Source organism: Oreochromis aureus, linkage group 9 (assembly GCF_013358895.1).
Source record: "Oreochromis aureus strain Israel breed Guangdong linkage group 9, ZZ_aureus, whole genome shotgun sequence".
Taxonomy (NCBI): Eukaryota; Metazoa; Chordata; class Actinopteri; order Cichliformes; family Cichlidae; genus Oreochromis; species Oreochromis aureus.
In genome coordinates, this window is record NC_052950.1 from 6,078,617 (window position 1) to 6,101,329 (window position 22,713).

The 22,713-nt window shown below is 38.6% G+C and overlaps 1 protein-coding gene across 1 annotated transcript; it reads left to right on the forward strand.

The window, feature by feature from the left end:
- Positions 1–5,347: 5,347 nt before the first annotated feature.
- Positions 5,348–21,872, forward strand: c1ql3a (complement component 1, q subcomponent-like 3a). The gene is made up of 2 exons (XM_031746976.1): positions 5,348–5,962; positions 21,693–21,872. The coding sequence occupies exons 1-2, from the start codon at positions 5,372–5,374 to the stop codon at positions 21,870–21,872; spliced, it is 771 nt and encodes a 256-aa protein (XP_031602836.1). The 5' UTR covers positions 5,348–5,371.
- The last annotated feature ends 841 nt before the right edge of the window (positions 21,873–22,713 follow it).

The window sequence follows — 22,713 nt, forward strand, 5'->3', positions numbered from 1 at the left end:
AAAGCAGTAATCTGCTGTCACTCAAAAACACAACGTCCAGTCTCTCCCAAAGGTCGCAAGCGTGATGAGACTCAACCTCGGAAATGTTTGTTATGCCATTTGTCAGTAATGGTTAGAGAGCCACCTAGTGGGACGACTATAATAATGGTTGAATTAGATGAAATGTTAGCTGGTAGTTAAATGCATGAATTCCATCAATGTGACATCAGATCGGACGTGATGGTTGTAGGTGTTGGGCGTGGCCCGACGCGATGGGGTGCGAGGGCCCTCATAAAGCTTTTTACGTTCAGGGAAATGGGGTGGTCATGGCGGCACGTGGAGTTTCAATCACTCGCCAAAAAGCAGTAATCTGCTGTCACTCAAAAACACAATGTTCAATCTCTTCCAAAGGTCGCAAGCGTGATGAGACTCGAGCTCGTAATGTTTGTTATACCATTTGTCAGTAATGGTTAGAGCGCCACCTAGTGGGATGACTATAATTATGATTGAATTAGGTGAGATGCTAGCTGGTGGTTAAATGCATGAATTCCATCAATTTGACATCAGATCGGACGCACTGGTTTTAGGTGTTGGGCTTGGCTCGACGTGCTGGGGTGCGAGGGCCCTCATAACGCTGCTTGCAGCTTTAATTTTAATTGTTTTTGCATCAACACATACTTAGTGTGGGACTAGGTTTTCAGCTTTTACCACTGCCATACAAAAGGTGTCACACCAGATTGTAGGGGCTGAAATACATTTTATGAAAGAACCCAAATCTGTCTCAATGTGGAGAATGAAGTCCTGGACATGAAACACAGCTTAGTCAAAGATTTTATCTTGATGTGGTCATATCTTTGAACCACGTTACCTGGACAGTTCTGTGGGCTGTGGAAATAAGCCAGGGATTTGAAACCAGTATCTTAATTATTGTGCCACTGTGCTGGCACACATACTGAGTGACCACTCTTCAGTACCACGGACAGTGCTTGTGTTAACCGCTGTTCATAATAGCTTAATAGCATAATAGCATAATAACTTTGATCCTTTCCCGATTGCCAGTCTTGGTAGCTGAGGATTGGTCTGCCAGGAACTCTGCTCCTGGCCGCCGCCCTGCGCACAATGCACCCGACCCCTCCTGTAAGTGGTGGGCCTGCAGGAGGATGGACCCATGTCCCCTTTTCGGGCTGTGCCCCGCCGGGCCCCATGGACAAAGGCCTTGCCCTCGGGCTCGGGTCTAGCTCCAGGGCCTTCCTGGGAAAGGTAACCCTTTCCCGGGAAGGGTCAACCGTGCCCTCGATCTTCTACTCATAGGGGTCTTCTAAATCGCTCTTTGTCTGGTCCCTCACCCAGGACCAATTTGCAATGGGAAATCCTACCATGGGGGAAGGAGCCCCCGGAAAGCATAGCCCCTGGGATGCCTGGGACACACAAACCACTCCACCACGATAAGGTAGCGATTCATGGAGGAGGTAAACCATGAAAGTTCCTTTTTATAATTGTCATTGAAGCAGAAATTAGCTTGACGCAGAAGTGAAAACACACATTAAATCTGCCAAATATCTGCTATAAATGGCAAATGAAATGGTTTAAACTCCTTGAATTTAAATGTCTAAACGTAATAAAATAGAAATTAAAATATAATTATAATAAACATTAAATTAAAAATTACATTTTTCTTTGTTCATTTTCTCTATTATATAGAGACACTTTCCAAAAATCATGTGCCTGGTGTCTATGTAGATGATTTACATATATATGTAAAAAGACATGTTAGAGTGCTTTTGACTTTACTCTGATGAATTTCTGTGAAGAGTATATAAGGGTGAAACAGGAAAGAGACTGAAACAAGACTGAAAATGCCCATCCAATGATTCTCCATTGCCTTCACAGTTTACTTTCAAAAAATCTAGAAAAGTGGAATTTTGGCTAATGAAGACAGAGAAGAGAAGCTAGTTTGATTTTAATTGCAATATACCATCATTACCTCTATGTCATATGATCCACAAGACAGCTGATTGAGTTCAAGATATGCATTTGGGTGTGAATAGTAGAAACATGTGTGAAGAGGCACTTCTGAGTTGCTGCTACAAATATCTATAGATCTCTTGACTGCACAGTCCTGTAGTCAAGGGGAAGTTGAAAAGCTCAGTGGGCAAGACTGTTCAGAAGGAGGAATTGAGCAACGGAATCATTGGGGAAGGCATTCCAGAAGTGAAAAAGAATTGAGAGGTGTGAGGAATGGATAAAATTATGTGTAAGCAGAAATTACAGGAGGCAGGGCAGACTGGCAAGGCAGTTCTGGAGGATTCACAAGCTGGCCTACAGACACTCAAAGCAACGGGCACTAAAATGGTGCAAATCATGGAAAACATCATTAGATTGTTTAATCATTTTACAATTGGTCCAGTTTCAGTATAAATTTTTATATGCCATTGCATATATTTATTTAATCTAATATTACACTACAGCAGATAACATACAGTGGTGTGAAAAAGTATCTGGCCCCGTCCTGATTTCCTATTTTTTGTATGTTTGTCACACCTTAAATGTTTTAAATCATCAAATAAATGTAAATATTCAACACTGATAACACAAGTGAACACAAAGTGCCGTTTCTTTAATGAAGGTGTTCATTATCAGGGGGAAAAAATTTCAAACCTCCATGGCCTTGTGTGAAAAAGTGATTGCCGGCCCGTTATAACATAAATTAACTGTGCAGCACCCCCAAAATGAATCAAAGCACCCCCAAAGATTTCTTACGTTTTTGACAATATTTGCTGTTTTTGTGACACACTACTAAAAATCCGTCAATCAAGAATAATGTTGGATCAGTGTTTCAATATTTATATCTTTTATTAGATGTTCATGTGGTTTGGTTATTTGCCTTTTGGTTGAAAGTACACTGAGAGAGGACTTTTCATTAGTGATCTTAATAGTATTTATTTCATATTAATGTAATTTTTTCATCTAATTGAATACAATCTATTTGTGTATGATTGTCATTCCAAAGAGGAAGAGAGGAAAGAGGGGAATGTGAGGAGAAAGTACAAGGTCAGGAAGAACCAGGTAAGAAAACAGACAGGGAATAGTGACAGGCAAAACAGAAACTGTTAAACTGACAAAGAGAAAAAACCTGATTTTACTCACACAATCAGGAAGTTGCGTTCTCCCTATATTAAAGGTGCTATACAGAATCTGCAAAACAAACTGGGTTGAAAAACTTTTGACCCTCTTTAACAACATTCCAACATAACATTATCATTGATTGGGGAGATTAAAATTAATGATATATTCTTATGTGGTTCAGCCACAACTCTACTAAAACCTCAGCCAGTAATAGGTAGGCCAACTTTTGGACCATCTAGTTGTCTGTATGACTGTCGCAGTACGTGCACCACATTTGCACACTATCAGAAAGTGCCAAATGGTGCCCTGGTGGAGTGAGGAGCTGTAAAGAGAAGCAGAGTGCTCTGTTTATATTCTAAAAATGTGTTAAGCTAGCTTGTTTCAAAGATTCTGTACAGCAGCTTTAAATGTTTTCCAAAAGCACACATACACTTACCTTATCAATGTTTCTCAAACTTTTTACAGTGTGTACCACCTGAGAAAATGTCAAGCTCTCCCAAGTACCACTATGAAAGCATGAAACTCATAAATCTTACAACACAAAATTAGTATTATTAAATTAGTAAAATTAGTATCTGCAGTAAAGATTTTTTCATACATTGGTATACATGTATACAATGTATTTATACAGGCAAAGTTGGACAGGAGCCTGTCCAAATTGAAGTTCACTGTTTTTAGATGACTGAAGTGGCACCTAGTGTGGACTGTTATGACTCATCTGCTTAAAGGTTTGATGTGTTATGCATTCACAGATGCTTTTCTACATACCTTGGTTGTAACAAGTCGTTATTTCAGTAACTCTTACCTTCCTATCAGCTTGACGCAGTCTGTCCATTCTCCTCTGACCTCTTGCACCAACAAGGCATTTTCGCTCAGACTGCAGCCTGCTGGATATTTTCTCTTTTTCAGACCATTTTCTGTAAACCCTACAGATGACTGTGCAGGAAAATCCCAGTAGATCAACAATTTGTGAAATACTCAGATCAGCCCTCTGGCACCAACAACCATGCCAAGTTCAAAGTCACTTAAATCCCCTTTCTTTCTCATTTTGATGCTCAGTTTGCACTTTGGCAGGTTGTCTCTAAATGCACTGAGTTGCTGCCATGTGATTGGCTGATTAGGTATTTGTGTTAACAAGCAGGTAAACAGACGTAGCTGGTGAGTGTATGTGATACACTTGATTGTGTATGTGACAACATGAGTGTAGAAAAAAAATTCTACTGAATTTTATGTCTATAAAGTCCCTTCATGATCCATACATTGTTATAATAAATGTATCAATCCAATTATCAGTTTTACTTAAGAAGTTAAATTTATTTAAATTGCTTAAATGTTTAAATGATTACATTATAGTTGACTACTAAATATCAAAAACGTAAAAGTATAATAATATGAAAATGTAAAAAATATTCACATGATATAAATCTGGTATAAGGTAGGTTAAATAAGTCTACAAAAGAACTTTGGATTTTAAATCATGATTAAATGTTTCTGACATTAAGATCTCCCCAAACTTCGACATTCTGTTATCCATATGAATTAAATTATATGAATTTTGTGTTCAGCAGCTTAAATTAAATGTTTATTAAGATGGCAAATAAAGACTATTTCTTTCTCAAGCTTGTACAGCTGCAGTTTCATTCTCTGGGTTATGGAGGAAGATTAATGACTAGATAAAATTCATGAAATTTTCAGCGCAGACTACACAGAAGGAAAATGACAAATCTCTGGATTACATTTGATGTAGAAAGAAAAAAAATCGGACATTTCTTTTCTTTAAACAACCTTCCGTATTCCTATTGGATAACAGAACATCTCCCCCCTCCCCGGCGCTTCTGCGTGGACTCTTGGAGCGCCCTGCAGACGCTTTAACTGATCCTGATTCACCTTCAGTTTGAGGTCTGTGGATCAAAAAGGAGCAGACCTCGTATCTCTGTTGGACAGCGTGTTGGAGATGCTAAATCAAACGGTTTGGGAAATCGCAGACTTCTAAATGGACCAACTTTCTGAGAGACTTGAATAATCAGTGCATCAGCAGGAAAAGTGTGGAGAGGGGAGAGGTGAGGATACAGAGGGGAGGGGGGCTGTACTTTAAAAGTTAATTAACATTAGCAAAAAAGTGTAGCTGTGCTACATTTTTTTCTTTAAAAGGGTCTGCTACCTAGCCAGCAAAATTTCACCTAAAAGCAGACAACAGGATCGTCCTGCGCTGACGCGGCTGGTCGGCAGGAAGCGGCTGGTGGCGGCGGGGGTCCTGGGGGTCGTTATGGTACTGGTTTTGGTCATTCTTATCCCAGTTCTAGTCAGCTCAGCGGGGACAGCTGCACACTACGAGATGCTCGGTACTTGTAGGATGGTGTGTGACCCATACGGCACCAAATCTCCAACCAGCACTGCCACAGCCGATACCGTGCGCGACAACAGCCTAATGCAGTCTTTACCCACTTTTATTCAAGGTCCGAAAGGAGAACCGGGCCGTCCGGGTAAGGTAGGGCCAAGGGGATTGCCAGGTGAACAGGGACCACCCGGCCCAGCCGGCCCACCTGGTGAAAGAGGTGAACCCGGCAGACCCGGTTTACCGGGACCTCCGGGACCGAGCGGTGCTGCCAGTGCTATTAGCGCGGCCACCTACAGCACCGTACCCAAGATTGCCTTTTACGCAGGGCTGAAAAAACAGCACGAGGGTTACGAAGTACTCAAGTTTGACGACGTAGTGACCAACCTGGGAAACCACTATGACCCGACCACCGGAAAGTTCACGTGTTCCATCCCTGGGATTTATTTCTTCGCTTACCACGTCCTGATGCGCGGAGGGGACGGCACAAGCATGTGGGCTGATCTGTGCAAAAACAATCAGGTAAAACAAACGGCACGTAGAAGCAAAGATTTAAAGGAAACTTTGCAGTTCCACGAAGTTTCCATTGTTAGGTGTGCGTGTCCACAGTATCTGACTTTAATTTAACATGTCACATTTTGTTAGGTTAGGTACATTTGATACATCTCTGGACTATCTATAGGTTAGCAGCCAAATATATCCTGATATAAAAACATTTAAAAGTTCTTGACAGCAATTGATATCCTGATATAAAAACATTTAAAAGTTCTTGACAGCAATTGAAGTAATGTAAAAGCCGTTCCTATTGATAGACCTGCAATATGCAAATAACAGGTGAACAGGCGTGCTGTCAGTATGTATAATAATCTAACAGAGAATCAGTGGGACTAAACGAAGGGGAGTCTGTGGTTTTTGGTGAAACCGCAAGGCAGTGATACTTAGACTGAGCAATGCATTTCTACGAAAGGCAAAATACAGTGTTGGCCACCTAATAGGACAGAAGAGAAGATGACACTAAGTAATATTTATGCTAAGTGCAATGGTTAGAGAAACAATAAATAATTCGACCGGATCTTTGTACATCTAGCTGCTGTACATCTATCAGTCAATGCTTTTTGACTGATTAAATGAGAACAAGAGTGTTTCTATCATCCAGTAGCCACATATATTTAGGAGTACGAACAAACCCACACAACTTTACCAGTGTACATTATAATGATATTTAGACAAGTCTAATATTTAAACTGGCTAGTGAGTTCTATTCCAAACAATAGAGTACCATGGTATTTGTGCATTTCATTAATTTTAGATGTTTAGGTAGTAAGATATGTAACCCTAGTTTGTTTAAGCTGTAAAACTTCTACATGTTAGCAAAATAAATCACTAAAGAATATACATAATAATAGATTTTGCACTCACTTTCCAACATCTCAAGTAATATGGATTCCAAATCCACAGCCTGAATAAAGGAAATAAGAAAGGAAAACGAAATATACGACAATAATTTACCCCAAAAGTACATCACATAAAGGTATTTTATGATACAACAACAATAATAAAAGTAAAAAAAAATAACGACGATAACAATAATAATAATTACAGACCCAGTGAACTACAGAAGCCATTTACTGCCTCTGTTTCATCTGGTATGTGTTTGTTCCATCACGGTGTCCTGCCCTCTGTGCGTCTCTGTAGTGATCAGGCTGTCAGCGATAGATCTAATCTGTGGGGCAAACCAGTGTTGCAGCACCGCTCCACCAAGCACATCTCTTCTGCCTGTCAGCCGACTACTGTAATACTGCTGCAAAGCACAAGGAATACAGCAAACATCTTTGGGATTAAAGCAGCAGAACTGCACACCATGACAAATCAGATGCTGAAATACATATTTCAATTAGGGTTACTGGTATTGGGATTTTTGACCATATATTCAGAGTGTCATGGAGGAAAATAAACAAGACCTGCTGAAGTGATAGTTACGATTATTCCTAAAATATTGTCAAAAACAAATATACTTATTAAAAAAATTAAATCAGCCTTATCAAGTAATTTTAACTCTGGAATGTACTACAACTCTTTGAGACATATTTTCGATTGAAAAGGAAATTCTGAGGAGACTGTTTTAAAACTCAAACATGATTTATCTTCAAAATGTAAAGTGGACTTACATTTTACATATAACTATGTGTGTTATTTGTGGACTGTATAGTGTGTAGACTGTCAAGTAAAGGTGAAGCTCTCCGGTTCTTGATTTTCTCAGATTCCGAAAAGAAAGATGCATCTGTCTTTGCCTCTTCCTCCATATGCTGGCTCTATCAGCCTATGAAAAAAATTCTTAGATATCATTTGCCAAATACTCATGAAACCACTCTATATTTGAAGCCAAATTATTTAAAAAAAAATAGAGTTAAGATTGATCATGTCCTAAGTTCTGTGGCATTCTGTGCACTAATCCTGGTCCGAGTTTCAAGTTTGTTTTTCACATTTATGATTTCAGACAATTTAAGATCACTGCACATGTGTCATCCCACTAAGTCAGTTAATTTAGAAGAAAAGTAAGTAAGTAAAGTTTATTTATATAGCACTTTTCACAGACATATGTCACAAAGTGCTTCACAAGAAAGGTAACAAAACACAATACAATACAGTCATAAATACATCATAAAAACCCTGGTTTAATTAAAAGCTTTTTGAAATAAAATTTCTTTAGCTGCTTTTTGAAGGTCTCCACCGAGTCCAGACACCATAGAAATAGTCCACAGTCTGGGTGCAACAGTATGAGAAGCAGAATTAAACTGTGAGTGCATTTCATTGTTGACTCTGTAACGTGAGATTAAATTATAATTTTTAAATTTTCTGTTGTTGCCTTTTCTCTGAATATGACTTTTATATGACTGAATAATAAAACAAGCTTTAAAAAAGTAAATTAACACCTAATAGTAACCACAAATAAACAAGATGTTACAGTGATAGTCATAAACCGATTATACATATTTATCTACTTTTCTTTTCTTTAATTCCATGCTGTTTTATAGTACATTAGGTATTCCATACAATAATAATCAGGCCCATCTTATCTTAAAGACCTTGTAAGTATCACCCCAAAAGAACACGCTTTCAGACTGCTGGTTTAATTGTTGTTCCTAAGGTATTTAAAAGTAGGATGGGAGGCATCCAGCTTCCAGCTCACAGACACCATCTTTATTTTTAAGATTAGGCTTAAAACTTTCCTTTTTGCTAAAGCATATAGTTAGGGCCGGATCAGATGACCCTGAATCCTCCCTTAGTTACACTGCAATAAATCTATCCTACTGGGGGCTTCTCGTGAGGTACTGAGTGTTTCCTCTTCACTGAACTTTATCACTCACTATGTTTTTGTACACCTCTCTGCATTTAATCACAAGTTATTATTAATCTCTGGCTCTCTTCCACAGCATGTCTTTGTCCTGTCTTCCTCCCGTCACCCCCAACTGGTTGTGGCAGATGGCTGCCCCTTCCTGAGCCTGGTTCTGCTGGAGGTTTCTTCCTGTTAAAAGGGAGTTTTTCCTTCCCACTGTCACCAAAGTGCTTGCTTAAAGGGATTCATATGATTGTTGGGTTCTTCTCTGTATGTATTATTGTAGGGTCTTTACCTTACAATATAAAGCACCTTGAGGTGACTGTTGTTGTGATTTGGTACACAAATAAAATTGGATAGAATTACTCTATATTACAGATCTATCCATGTGATCGGACTGTGTGAGAAAGGTGGAGTACCCAGAAAGAACATTTCGAACCCACAGCCTTCTCAGTGCTAACCACTGTACCACCTTCTGAGTTTAGATAGATATGTTAAATGTTCTAAACTTTTTACTTTATATGAATGCTCAAAGGGATTTTTTTCTACAAGTAATATTCAGACACACACTTTCATACATTTCTTTACTCTATGTGTTTAAGGCCTTAATTATTATGCGACAGCAGTGAATCCAGTGGGAGCAATTTGGGGCCCTGTAACAAGCTGAATAAACTAGCCAGCTGTCCACCAGCTTAGAATACAGGACCTTTTTGCCATAAGGTGATAAGCAATAACCACTGTAGCATCTTGCTGCCCACACTACTTGTAACGCTGACGTTATACAATATATATACAAAACCTTTTTTTGTTCTCAAATAACACAACCATACTTTACCTACTGTAATGCTGAACAGCCAACAAATTCAGTAAACCTGTATGGTTAAGGTAATATCGAAGGAACTAAATCCACTAATTTTATATTCATGACAATAATAGTAACGATTAAAGGAAACCGCACTGACTCATAAAGAGACAGGATGTCAGCAGTGAGTTCAGATGTATGTGGAAATAATTTCATCTTCTAGTAGTTTTCTAGACTAACGAATACAAAATAAATAAATAAATAAATAAAAATAAATACTACTTGCTGGGACTGCACTGGGCCATGTTGTGTTGAAGTTGCTATTTTTTGCTGTTTTCAAGTACATAAAAATATTTTTCACTGAAGGGTTTTGTGATGCGCTTTCATACTATCTTAACACTATCTAAATCTGCTCTAACCACAGCCATCTCATAGAGATTAAAATTTTAATGGATTCCTCCTTTGGCTTGGAAAACATTCAGTTTTCCAAGTTATGCAAAACTATAAAAGTTTGATGTACACTCTACAATGAATCCACTAGTGTGGCCTTTTGCACTTCACCATCCTGGTCTTTTGAAACTGTGACATTTTTATTCAAATGAGAGATGTGAAGTCAGTAAGCTAATGCTAACAGTAGATAGCTGTGTTATTAAGGTGCATTCATTAATCTCTCTGCTATTAATTAAAAATCTAGTCAAAGTTAGTGAAGAACATTTTGCATCTTTTAGTATAACGGCAGGCTAAACAAGCAGAGGTTTGACTAGCTGGTGGACTCTGCATTCATATTGTAATGAGTTGTCACTCACAAAGTTGCCTAGAGCATACACAATTTCATTGTAGTATTTTAATTTGATTGGGACCATAATTTACAAATTGTACATTATTTTGTATTATTTTGTATTCAACAACAGATACTTCTTAATCAGGAATTTATCCACTTACCTAATTTTCTCTCAGACGCAATCAGAATTTTATTTTGCATTGAGAGGTGCGTTCCTCTGGGTATTTACATGGACACAGCATTTAATCACTCTCTGGTGGCGCCATGCATATGTTATATACTGCACACTCCAGTGGGACACATTTGTTTGTCCAAAAATATGTCTAAAAGTAAGAGCTAAGAAGAAAAAACAAACTGGCCTAATATTAGTGACCACAACATATAAAGAGGATGCAAACAATTTGCAGAAAACACACCTCTGTACTACTTCAGAAGTACTGTTTAAATATTAACTATTGACAAAACATTTGTGACTATTTGTTATGCTGAACCTCCACCACAGCTGAAAAAGCTTTAAGGAATGATTAAAGCAATATTGTTGGCATACTTGGACAAAATGTTCACTTTTTATCATTACTGTAGAACTTTATCTCTAATGTCAATTGCAATTCCAAGTAAGAGTCCAGTGAATTCAGCTGAAAAGCTAAGCTCTGTGTTTTCAGCAAAAGGAACTTCTAATTGTGCATGTGGAGCCTTGAGAAATATTTAAATGTGACCTGCTCTATTCTGGATGGAAATAGCTGGACTATCTGCAAAATAGAATCAGCATGGACTAGACTAACTGTGTATATTAAAATTAGGGCCGTAAAGTTGTGGAATATTATTTTGGAACAATTAAAATATATGCAGTGCATACAGACTTATATACATTTATTTACTGCTTTTTCTAGTATTACAATGTACACCGCACATGTAACCCAGCATATTTGTAAAGCAGTGAGAGTGTTTAAGTGTCTAGTCACACATTTAAATATCACTTTATTTGGCAGCACTTTATAATAATGTCACACTATTAAGTATTATTCAGGTATTAGCAAGTGCTTACTTCATCATTTATATAGCATTACTCTTCCATAGTACGCCATTTATAAATACAGATATATGATTCTAACTATGATCATGTAGATGTGATGTAGTAGCAGTGCTAGCAGTGGTTAAGAGTAACATATGTTTGTTTTTATAAATGACATACTAGGGAGAAGAAATTATATATATAATTGATTGAGTACTTGCTAATACCTTACTAATGCTTAATAGTGTGACAATATTATATAATGTTATGTTATATAAAGTGTTACCGTTTATTCTATGCCCTTATGTACTTTACTTATCACTCTATAGCCATACAATATAACAACATCCACCACACACCATGAATGTCTGTTCTGTCATATCCTTCTCTGTTTTGTGCCAAGGCTCACATTTTGGACTAAGAAGACAGATGGATTGACAGAGTAAATGGCAAGTAGAATGGATCTTATATAGCGCTTTTCTACACTGAGGACTCAAAGCGCTTTTATACAACTTGCCTCAGTTGCCCATTGACACAAGCACTTATTTTTTCTATGCTCTTTCTATGTAAGTGCTTTCTGTCTAACATTCACACACATTCTGATAGATGCATTGGAGAGGAACTTGGGTTAGTATCTTACCCAAGGATATTTGGCATGCAGACTGGAGGGATCAAACCAGAGAGGAGCAAAGGAGGCTATCTATGTCCACTGTGTATGACCATTGTTGAAGTGAGGTCATGGTTTACAGCACCAGCTGTCAGTCACCAACAATTGAATCCTGAGATCCCTTCCCAGGAATTTCAACTCCCACTTACTAGTAGCCTCAGGTGACCTCAATAGCTCACACAATGGTGGGGTGGGGCAATGTCTCACAGAATATTTACCTGCTGGGTCAGTTGATGGGAATGACACATCGTTTTTTCACACATGGCTCATGTGAGGACATGGTCAAGTTGTAGGTTACCAAGTAAATGGTTAACAACCCTCAGGAACACCTCGAATGGGACAGTCCAGACAAGTGGTTTTTCTACCTGGCGCTCTCCACCAGTTCTTCTATGGTGAACCGAAGAAGCCTCTTGGAGAGGTGAGAGAGGTAAAAAGTGTTCAAAAAACCTAAAGAAAACCAGCTGCCTTCTTTTCAAGTTCTCAGGACTACCATGACCCAGATAACTAAGAACCACACAGACATAGAGAAAAGGAGTTTAACTAGAGTTACTCCTCTGTTTTTTGCTTCTCTATCAATAAGTCTTCTTGTACTGTCTTTGTGGATACCTATTTGCACAAGAGTAGTCAGTGATGATGGAGTTATGAATGGACAAAATTTATTTTGATTAAAAAAATGCAGGATCGAAATGAGCTTAGACACAAGCTGTGGCACAGGCAAATGATCTATTATACCATCTATTACCCACTGCTTAACTGCTTGTCCACAGGACAACACACCGGACAGGAGACTGCCAGACTAAAACAGGAAAAACACACTAAAAGGCAGACTGAATAAATACAGGGAACAGAGGGAAGAAACAGAGAGGACTAGAGAGCTAGGGATGAAGAGAGCAAGAGAGCGAGGGACAGAAAGGCTGAGAGAGTGAGGGACGGAGAGGGTGACAGGCACACATTTCATAACAGTATGTCTTTCAGAAAGTGCTATAATTACTAATCAATTACTTACTGAGAAGACTTTCTCAGGTCTTCGGTACTCTTGGTGGCCTGCGGATGGCCTGGATCTCCTAGAGCCAGGATCCAGATCCACATAGATTGCAGCTTCCCATCCTCATTTTCAAGTACATTTTGTGACAAAGTCACATACACATATACAACAATTTCTAACCTTTCTTTTTATTTCAGAAACTCTGAACTCTGTTCTAAAACAAAAGTTAACTAATCTAAGGAGCTTGGAAAGAAAAGCGACTTGACTTATTTAAGTTTCTTGAAGACGTTTCATCTCTCATTTCAGAAGCTTCAGTTCTAAGACCAAATTGGGGATTCCCAGATATTTAAGCCCTAGTGGGAGTTGTCCCTTAAGAGGGTTGTTGATCATGTGCCTCATCAGATAAGCCAAGGTGTGAAAAAGCTTCTCGGACGAGAGGTAGTCTTGGAAAAACTTAAAAAAGTCCAGTCACCTTTCTTTCCAAGCTCCTTAGATTACAATGACCTGGATGACTGAGAACCTACACAGACAAACAGTTACCGTATTGTTTGGACCAGAAGGCGCATCGGATTATAAGGCACATTGTCGATAAATGGGTCTGTTTTCATACATAAGGCGCACCGGATTATAAACTGCATTAAGCGAAACAAAACAGTCAGATAAGTCAAAGTTTGTTCAACTCATTCTTCTTGCTTCCTCCACTTCCGTACCATTGATTCATTAATGTTGAATTCTCTGGCAGCTGCTCTATTCCCATGTTGTTGCAGTATATTAATGACTAACCTCGTATTGTGGATGGATTATCTCAGTTGTTCTCCTGATTGAAGTTTGGTCCGTTTACAGCATCCTGCCATGCGATTGCATTTGTCCCTAACCATCAGGAACCCTCATGTTAACTTTTATCGAGTGGAAAAAAGTTAGCATTCATTCTCCAGCTTCACTGTGTTTATATTATGCTAACATTGCTGTGTCGCTAGCGATCACATAGCACATTATTATATACCAGCTAACCCAACTTCAGTAACCCTACAAAAGTCACTGCTGTTTAGTTTTCTGTCTTCATTTATGTTGGAAGTGATAGCAAAGCTGTACATTTTAATTTTTTCAGAAATCTCTCAGTCAGAACATGCTATATCATGTTTAGGTGGAAACTAGTGTGCTAACTTCCTGCTAACTTCTAACTCTATTAAATTTACTAAATTCTGATTTCATGGATGCCTGGATGTTAAACTTAATTGTTACACCCGGTTAAGCAGCAACACTGTTCAATTTATTAAAGATGAAAGAATTTAGACAGTTTTTAACTATCAGTGATGCCGCAGTGTTCATTTGACTTTGGGACCTGAAGTGGAGTTTGGACCCAGTTTACTCCACGAGGCTCCTGACTACGGTAGCCGTAATGCTCCAACAATCCATCAAGTGCTATGGCTTCATAGGTTACCAAAGTCGTACTAAAACATTTTTTGACAGATTTTTGAGCGCTGTGTACCACATAAAATCAGTTCGAGGTCAATAAGCAGACCAGAATTTATACATAATATGGACTGTAAGGCGCACTGTCGATTTTTGAGAAAATTAAAGGATTTTAAGAGCACCTTAAAGTCAGAAAAATACAGTAACTAATTAATTTGTTAGGATCCTGTATTTTGGACCCAGTGCTTTGTGTTTGTAATTCCTTCACCTTGTCTGTCTGGTCTCTCTCTTTTGTCTCCGTGTCTATCCTGCTATCAAGTCTGCATGTCCTAGTTGCAGTATTGGCATTAATTATTTTTTCAGTTTTACTGTGATACTCTCTTGCCTAATGTGTGTTGTGTTGAGTCTAACTTCCCTTGCCGTGTTATTCTTGATTTGCTCCTGTTATGTTTTCCATGTGTTTCCCCTTTCCCTAATCATCCTCCTGTGTATATGTTGTTCCAGTCTCTCCTTGTCCTTCATACTGTTAGTTACCTAGTGTTATTCTGCTTTCTGGTCTTTGTGCCCACTAGTTACCTAGAAAGTTTATAGTTTGCATTGTTTTTTTGGTTTAGTTTTGTGTTTTGCCCTATGTGTTTTTTTTTCGCACAGTCTTCTGTTAGAATGTCTGGCTAACATTGGAATCAAGGACACACCACTCTTTGACACGTTTAATATCAGTTAGTATATCATCAATAATCATTCTGTTTTATATGTTCTCTATGTTTTATATTTTTATTTTTCCCATCTTTTAATATTGTTCTTGTTCCTTTGTGTTATAAGGTGATGCTGAGTGTTTTTAAAGCTCCAACAAATAAAATGTATGCTACTACAACTACTACTAATGATAATGAACTAAACTTATCACAAAAGGTAAGGAAATTGGTGTTTGATGAAATATTTCTTTATTGTAACAATGCTTCTTGGCAACAAATCTAGGAAAGCCTTTGTTTCTGTAAGTAAAATGCATTTCTGGGTTGAGCACCAGAGTTGAGTATGGGTGGGCTGTACCCATGAAAAACTTGCCAATTCTTCTTTGCCAATGCCAAACAGCTTGTTTCCCTATTGACTCTCGTTTGGTATCATTTATTGGGCTGAATGATTGAAGTCTGAAGAAACACTGGCAGTTTACAATTTATTTAGCTCACAAACAGGGGTGTCAGCAGCATTTAGAAGAAGCATACAGAACCACAACAACCAGGCACCTCTTTCTCATAATGGTCTCCAGCCTTGTTACATGGTGGTGTGGGATGGCATCCCATGCTTCAACCAGCATTTGTCACAAGTCAGCCAGTATGGCATTGTTGGTCACTCTGGCACAAACAGCACACCGAAGCAGATCCCTGAGCTGGGGTTTCAGCTTATGGCTGAAATCAGATTTTTCACTCCTTCTCTTCCTCTCAGAAGATTGGACAAGAAAAAAAAAGTAAACCCAGCTCACACGAGACAAAAGACTAACAAAATAAAACAAATAACAAAAACAACACAAAGGATAAGAAGAACTCAGAACCGTGAGGCTAACAACATGCATGTATTACTTCTAGGCTTGATTATTGTAATTCTTTAATATCAGACTGCTTAAAATGCTCCCTGAAAAGTCTTCAGTTGAAAAGTTGATCCAGAATGCTGCAGCAAGAGTAACAACTAGGACTAGAACAGTAGCACATATTTCCCCATAACTCCTGAGTCCCGTCATTGTCTCCCTGTTGAGTTCAGAACTGAAATCAACATCCTTCTCCTTACATACAAATCTTGAATAATACAGACATGTCAAAGCCTAAAGATCTAACTGGACTCTATTATCTTAACAGAGCACTTAGCTCCTAGACTAGGGACTTGTGGGTAGCATCAGTGTTATGTAGGGGCCTATGGGGTCCAGGCCCACCCAGTAAATCTACAGATATATTTCAACTATAAGTTTCACTAATTCATAAAACTTAGTGAAGGTAAACTTAAACACCCATATTGATGATAAGTTATTATAGCGCAAGCTCACTTTCATGACTTATTTCATTGCTGCCAACCCTATTTTAGAAAAATTAGAATTGGAGGAGCCTTCACCTGGTGGAACTAACAGTTTGGGTTTAAGATACAGGACCTCTCTACTTGTAAGGTTTGGGGCTGAGCATAGCCCTGAAAGCATTAACAGCACCTCTTCTGAAGTTATTCACAATATTTTTGAGCAAAATTAAAATATCAAACACTGTAAATATTAGGCTGTCTCTTGCAGAATTCTACTGAAATAATACAATCAGTGCTATTTAAATTCTTCAGCATTGTTTGCCAACTTTACCAGAGCTTCTGCTTCTATGGTGTCATAATGGGACCTTTTAAATGTGGCCATCTCTGTCTTGTCTTTTGGATGTTTATCTCTTCTTCACCTTTCCTGCTCTTTTGGTGTCTTTTGGTAACAATCTGCTGCAATTTTAATCTTCACTGCTCTCTCATCCCCTTCTCTCTCCTTTCCTGGGTATAAAAACAATGCAGTAGGCATGTGCCAATTAATTCCTATTCAATTCTCAATTTTGTATGTGATGATGAGATATTTAATGACATCTGCCTTCACAGCCACATCGCTGTTGTAGAAAAATAATTTGAGCATTGAAACCAAACTGATTTTCCGAGATTTATTGAAAGAAAATAAAAACATTTACAAAGGGATCAATACAGCATGAACAGTGTTCGTACCAGCATTGACGAAAAGGCAAAATTGTAACAGCTCCTTTATAACTGTCGTGTCGATACAATCTTTGTCTATTCGCTGGTTAAGAGTGAAGTTCTCACCATCATGTAGGCACCAGCTTGGTAATTAAGTGTATCATGGCCTTGAGCAAAGCTTACAGTCTTCATACAAAAGACAATTTGTACAAAATATACATTAGGTGAAATAAATTTTCCACTACAATCACCTGTTTTTGTGAATTTATATTTTACTTTTCACTTTTCACTATACTGTTTTGGAGTAATTATTCTCCTTCCACTGTTATTGTGACTATGTTTTACCATTTAATTTATTTCACACAAAGAATTCTATGTATTGTCTTTAAATGTCCGCTAGAGTTCATTAATCCACAGTCAGTGTTGGGTGTAAGGCCTTCCAAAATAATATGTTACTACATTTTTCAGTTATACAGGGACTAAACCCAGTAATTACATTAAAGGTACAATTATATCATTACCTGCGTTACAAAGGCTCTTTAGTTATAAGCACACATGGTGGATAGGAAGGGGAAAAAGACAACTCAAACTGACTTTTGTTTTTTTCTTTCTGCCTGGTTGGGCTACAATCAGCTAATGTCAGTTCACGTAACAAGAAGAGGAAAATAGCAGAACAGTTTTTGATTGAATATTAGTTGTAGTTTTATTGCATGGAAGGACAAAGGTTTTATTGTGGAATGCAAACTGTGTGTAGGACAATAGGAACTGCATAATGGTATTTTTGAAAACGCAGATTTTTCTATGCGTTTGCACCCTTCGTCCACACGTAAACGACGTTTTTGGTCACTGAAAACGGAGATTTTTAAAAACGCCTGCCAGGGTGGATATTTTCGAAAACTCCGTTTTTGCATTTACGTGTGGACAAGAAAAACGGAGAAAACGCAGCGTCAAAGGTGTGCGCCTCTTTTGACGTCACACTATGCGCCACGTTTTGTTTCGGTGAAATGAATTTCTACAATACTGTTACTGTTCTCCAAAAGTTGAATCTGTTCATCTGGACGTAGCGTTTTGTGGGAGAAACGTTTCGTCACTCATCCAAGTGACTTCTTCAGTCTCAGCTGACTGCAGGTTTCCCCAAACCTTATAAACAGTACATTTGCATAATGACTGAAAGGAGCAGGGGGCCTAAGGGTACATCTTTCGCCATCTTACAATGCTGTGATTGCAGCCATTCCCCAACTCTCTGTGAATGGTACTCATGGCCATTGATCAGTGTTCTTTGATCAGTGGGTTTTGGTCAGTGATTGTTGATGGAATTTGCATACTTATGATTAAGGAACTAAGGAACTGACCTCACAGCCCATTGTTCCCTCAGTGGGCTGGTTTTCAGTCATTATGCAAATGTACTGTTTATAAGGTTTGGGGAAACCTGCAGTCAGCTGAGACTGAAGAAGTCACTTGGATGAGTGACGAAACGTTTCTCCCACAAAACGCTACGTCCAGATGAACAGATTCAACTTTTGGAGAATTACTTTCCTGGATGATTGAGAATGCATCAAGACGATACTGTTACTGTTAATTGTACTCTCTGCAGTGTTTAAATGCTTACAAATACACACACACAGTTACTGTCCCTCCACACATACGACTCGGTTCTGCTTCTATGCCCCATCTTTGTTTACTATTTCCTACCGAGGCTTCTAGACTTCTGATTGGCCAACATTTCTACACGGTTAGGAATATATCGCCACCTGTTGCTTTGGCATGTTCCTAGCAGCGTTTTCTTCATGTCTGCGTTTACGTGTGGACGGGATTATTTTTTAAAACGAAAACCTCCGTTTTCCAAAATACCAAGTATTTTTGAAAACGGAGATTTTCCGTTGAAGGAAAACGCTGCTAGGAACATGCCGAAGCAACAGGTGGCGATATATTCCTAACCGTGTAGAAATGTTGGCCAATCAGAAGTTTAGAAGCCTCGGTGGGAAATAGTAAACAAAGATGGGGCATAGAAGCAGAACCGAGTCATATGTGTGGAGGGACAGTAACTGTGTGTGTATATGTAAGCATTTAAACACTGCAGAGAGTACAATTAACAGTAACAGTATTGTAGAAATTCATTTCACCGAAACAAAACGTGGCGCACAGTGTGACGTCAAAAGAGGCGCACACCTTTGACGCTGCGTTTTCTCCGTTTTTCTTGTCCACACGTAAATGCAAAAACGGAGTTTTCGAAAATATCCACCCTGGCAGGCGTTTTTTAAAATCTCCGTTTTCAGTGACCGAAAACGCCGTTTACGTGTGGACGAAAGGTGCAAACGCATAGAAAAATCTGCGTTTTCAAAAATACCCGGGTACGTGTGGACGTAGGGGCCCCAAAGCGCTTTGCACTACATTCAGTCATCCACCCATTCACACACTGGTGATGGTAAGCGACATTGTAGCCACAGCTGCCCTGGGGCGCACTGACAGAGTCAAGGCTGCCGGACACTGGCGCCACCGGGCCCTCTGACCACCACCAGTAGGCAACGGGTGAAGTGTCTTGCCCAAGGACACAACGACTGAGACTGTCGGAGCCGGGGCTCGAACTGGCAATCTTCCGATTACAAGACGAACTGCCAACTCTTGAGCCACAATCGCCCCTACTGCTAATACTGCAAACACTGCAAACACTGCAAACACAACTTTAACTCTTGGAAAGCATGTGCACAGACAGCAAGCTCACGCAAAGGTAGTCAAGAACCCAAAATGATGTTAAAGCTGAGTGAATTAGACCCCATTGCAGCAACCAGACCATGAACTTGACTTGCAATGATGAACAGTCAGGCTTGCAGCATTTTGGCCTCAGGGCACCAGTCGTTTAAAAGGTAATGCTTCTCTTTAGTTGCTGATTACGTCTTTAACAGACAGAAAATTAGATATATTGTTGTTGTGTATTTAAAGACAAAAATCAGGGTGTGTATGTGTGTGAAAGAGAGAGAGATAGGGGAAAGTGTGTGTATGGGGGGAGAAGGGAGAGGGTGAGACATGGCTCGTGTTATTTGAGGAAATTTCACTTGATATCCGTTGAATATTCCTTGAAAATATTATAAATTATTATTTGGGGAAAAAAACTCATGGAGCATAATTTATTGGACTGTAAAATTTCCTTAATAAATAACATACAATTCTAATTGTACTGAACAAAGTCAATTAAATAAGACAAGATTGGAAATTCATTAAAAAAAAATCATCCTTGATAGTTAACATGAAATTCTGCCCAGGTTCCTCTTCTGACTCCTCTGTTCTACATGTGTGCAGTTTAATCTCAAACCACTGCAAAATCTCCCAGAAAATGCAGACACCAGATTTCAGAAATGCATAAATGATCATCCCTGATGATACCTCTTTTTGGACAATCCAAAATGCCATCCAAAAACTTGTGTTCTCGGTCAGCAGTGGTTTTCCCCTTGGAACCTGTCCTGACCTTAATGTAGACCATACCTGCAGTTCTGGATTGATCTGGATTAGTTGTCGATATGTTCTTGGAGTAATTTTGGTAGGCTGCCACTCCCGGGAAAGTTAACTACTGTTCCCTGTTTTCTCCATTGTGTATAAGATAGAACATGGCATCAGTCAGATTTGGATTTCTTTTTTGATTTTAAAACCATCATTTCAAAACAAGATTTAAAAAGTGCAGGCCTTACAGTTAGTAACCCTAACTGTAAGGCCTGCACTTTTTTCAGTTAGGGATAGTGGTCGTGATTATACCACAAAATTTGGGGATAAAAGTTTCATAGGAGAGGTTCTACTGATCTTTTTGATGAGCAGAGCCTGTTTCAGTTTAAGTGTTGTTTCCAATAAATTGCCTGAAGGTGTAGACAGATTCCACCCATTTTCCATATATAATAAGAGGGGAGTGGACCTATCTGTGTCTCCTGAAGTCCATTATGAGTTCTCTTCTTTTATGGATGCTCAGCTTCAGGTTATTTTCTGAGCACCAGTGGGACAAGTTCTCTACCTCCGCCCTGTACTGAGGCGACTGTTGTTGTGATTTGGCGCTATATAAATAAAATTGAATTGAATTGAATTGAATAGATGAGCCCAGCTGTATGCCATACTATATGTACTATATTATACTATATTATAATGCCATGATTTCTTGGAATAGCTAGGGCCTATCCTCAAATTATTCACAGGTACCACAACACATGGGTTTGACTGCTCTATTGTTTTAAAGCCAGTAGCTCCCCTCTAATTCTTTTGAGCTTTTCTGCTCACATAATATGTATGCTTCTCTGTTTTTTTTCCTTTTTCTTATTACTCATGTTGTTGACATACATCTTTTTACACAATCACACTACAGGGGACCTGCATCCATTTTGGGGACAAACTAAAATTCCTCTAAATGCAAATCATTACATTTACACATTACATTTTGAAATAAGACTTGATTAAAATCAGGGGTATACAAATAGTAGTAACTCTCTATGAAATATAATGTAAGTCCTTTTATTGTCCTCATGATGAAACACAACTCTGTCTGTTTGTGTGTGTATCTGCATTTCACGTATTTCTGTAGGTACGTGCCAGTGCAATAGCCCAGGATGCAGACCAGAACTACGACTATGCCAGCAACAGTGCTGTTCTGCATCTAGAGCCAGGAGATGAGGTCTACATTAAACTAGATGGAGGAAAAGCTCACGGAGGCAACAACAACAAGTACAGCACGTTCTCTGGATTCATTATCTACGCTGATTAAACTACAATTACTACATTTTTGCTTTCAATTATTGGCCTTCTGGCTCAGCGCTTCCACAAATCATCCTCTTCAAATGTTTTTTTTCTTTTTTAAACTTTTGTGGAGAAACCGAGAGAGAGCTGCATAATGTATTTCCTATGTTTTGCTATTCTCATGATACTTATTGTATCTCTCGACAGGAAAATTAATTGCTTAACTTGTCAAATTGAAAACATTTGAAAACATTTCCTGTCTGTGTACTATCATGTCATAAATGGCCTGTAAATGGCCTGTATATAGTGCTTTAATAGTCTCTAAGGACCCCAAAGCGCTTTACATATCCAGTCATCCACCCATTCACACACACATTCACACACTGGTGATGGCAAGCTACATTGTAGCCACAGCCGCCCTGGGGCGCACTGACAGAGGCGATTATCATAATTAACACTGACATGTTTTTCCAATAGTAGAACTTGTGGGGTTGGAGGTTTGAAGACAATTCTGTCATGAATCTGACATCATCACAGACAGTATGTCAACAAATCCAGCAAACATTTAAATAAACAAAGAAAATCTAAGTAAATGTGGAAAAGAGGAAATCAAATATAAACATGACATTAAGAGAGTTGTTTGTGAAAACAACAACTAAGGCCAGTTAAGTCTGCTGATGCAAAATTTTTTGATTTGATTGTTTGTTTTTTTTGGTTGTACAAGTTGGAACCATTTAATTGTTTATATCTTAAAAATAAAAGCAATTTAATAGAAAAATGAAATGGTATAGACAGCACAATCGGAAAAAATATGAATGCAAATGTTTTTGTTCCATATACAGAAGAATAGTAGTTTGTGTTTCACTCTT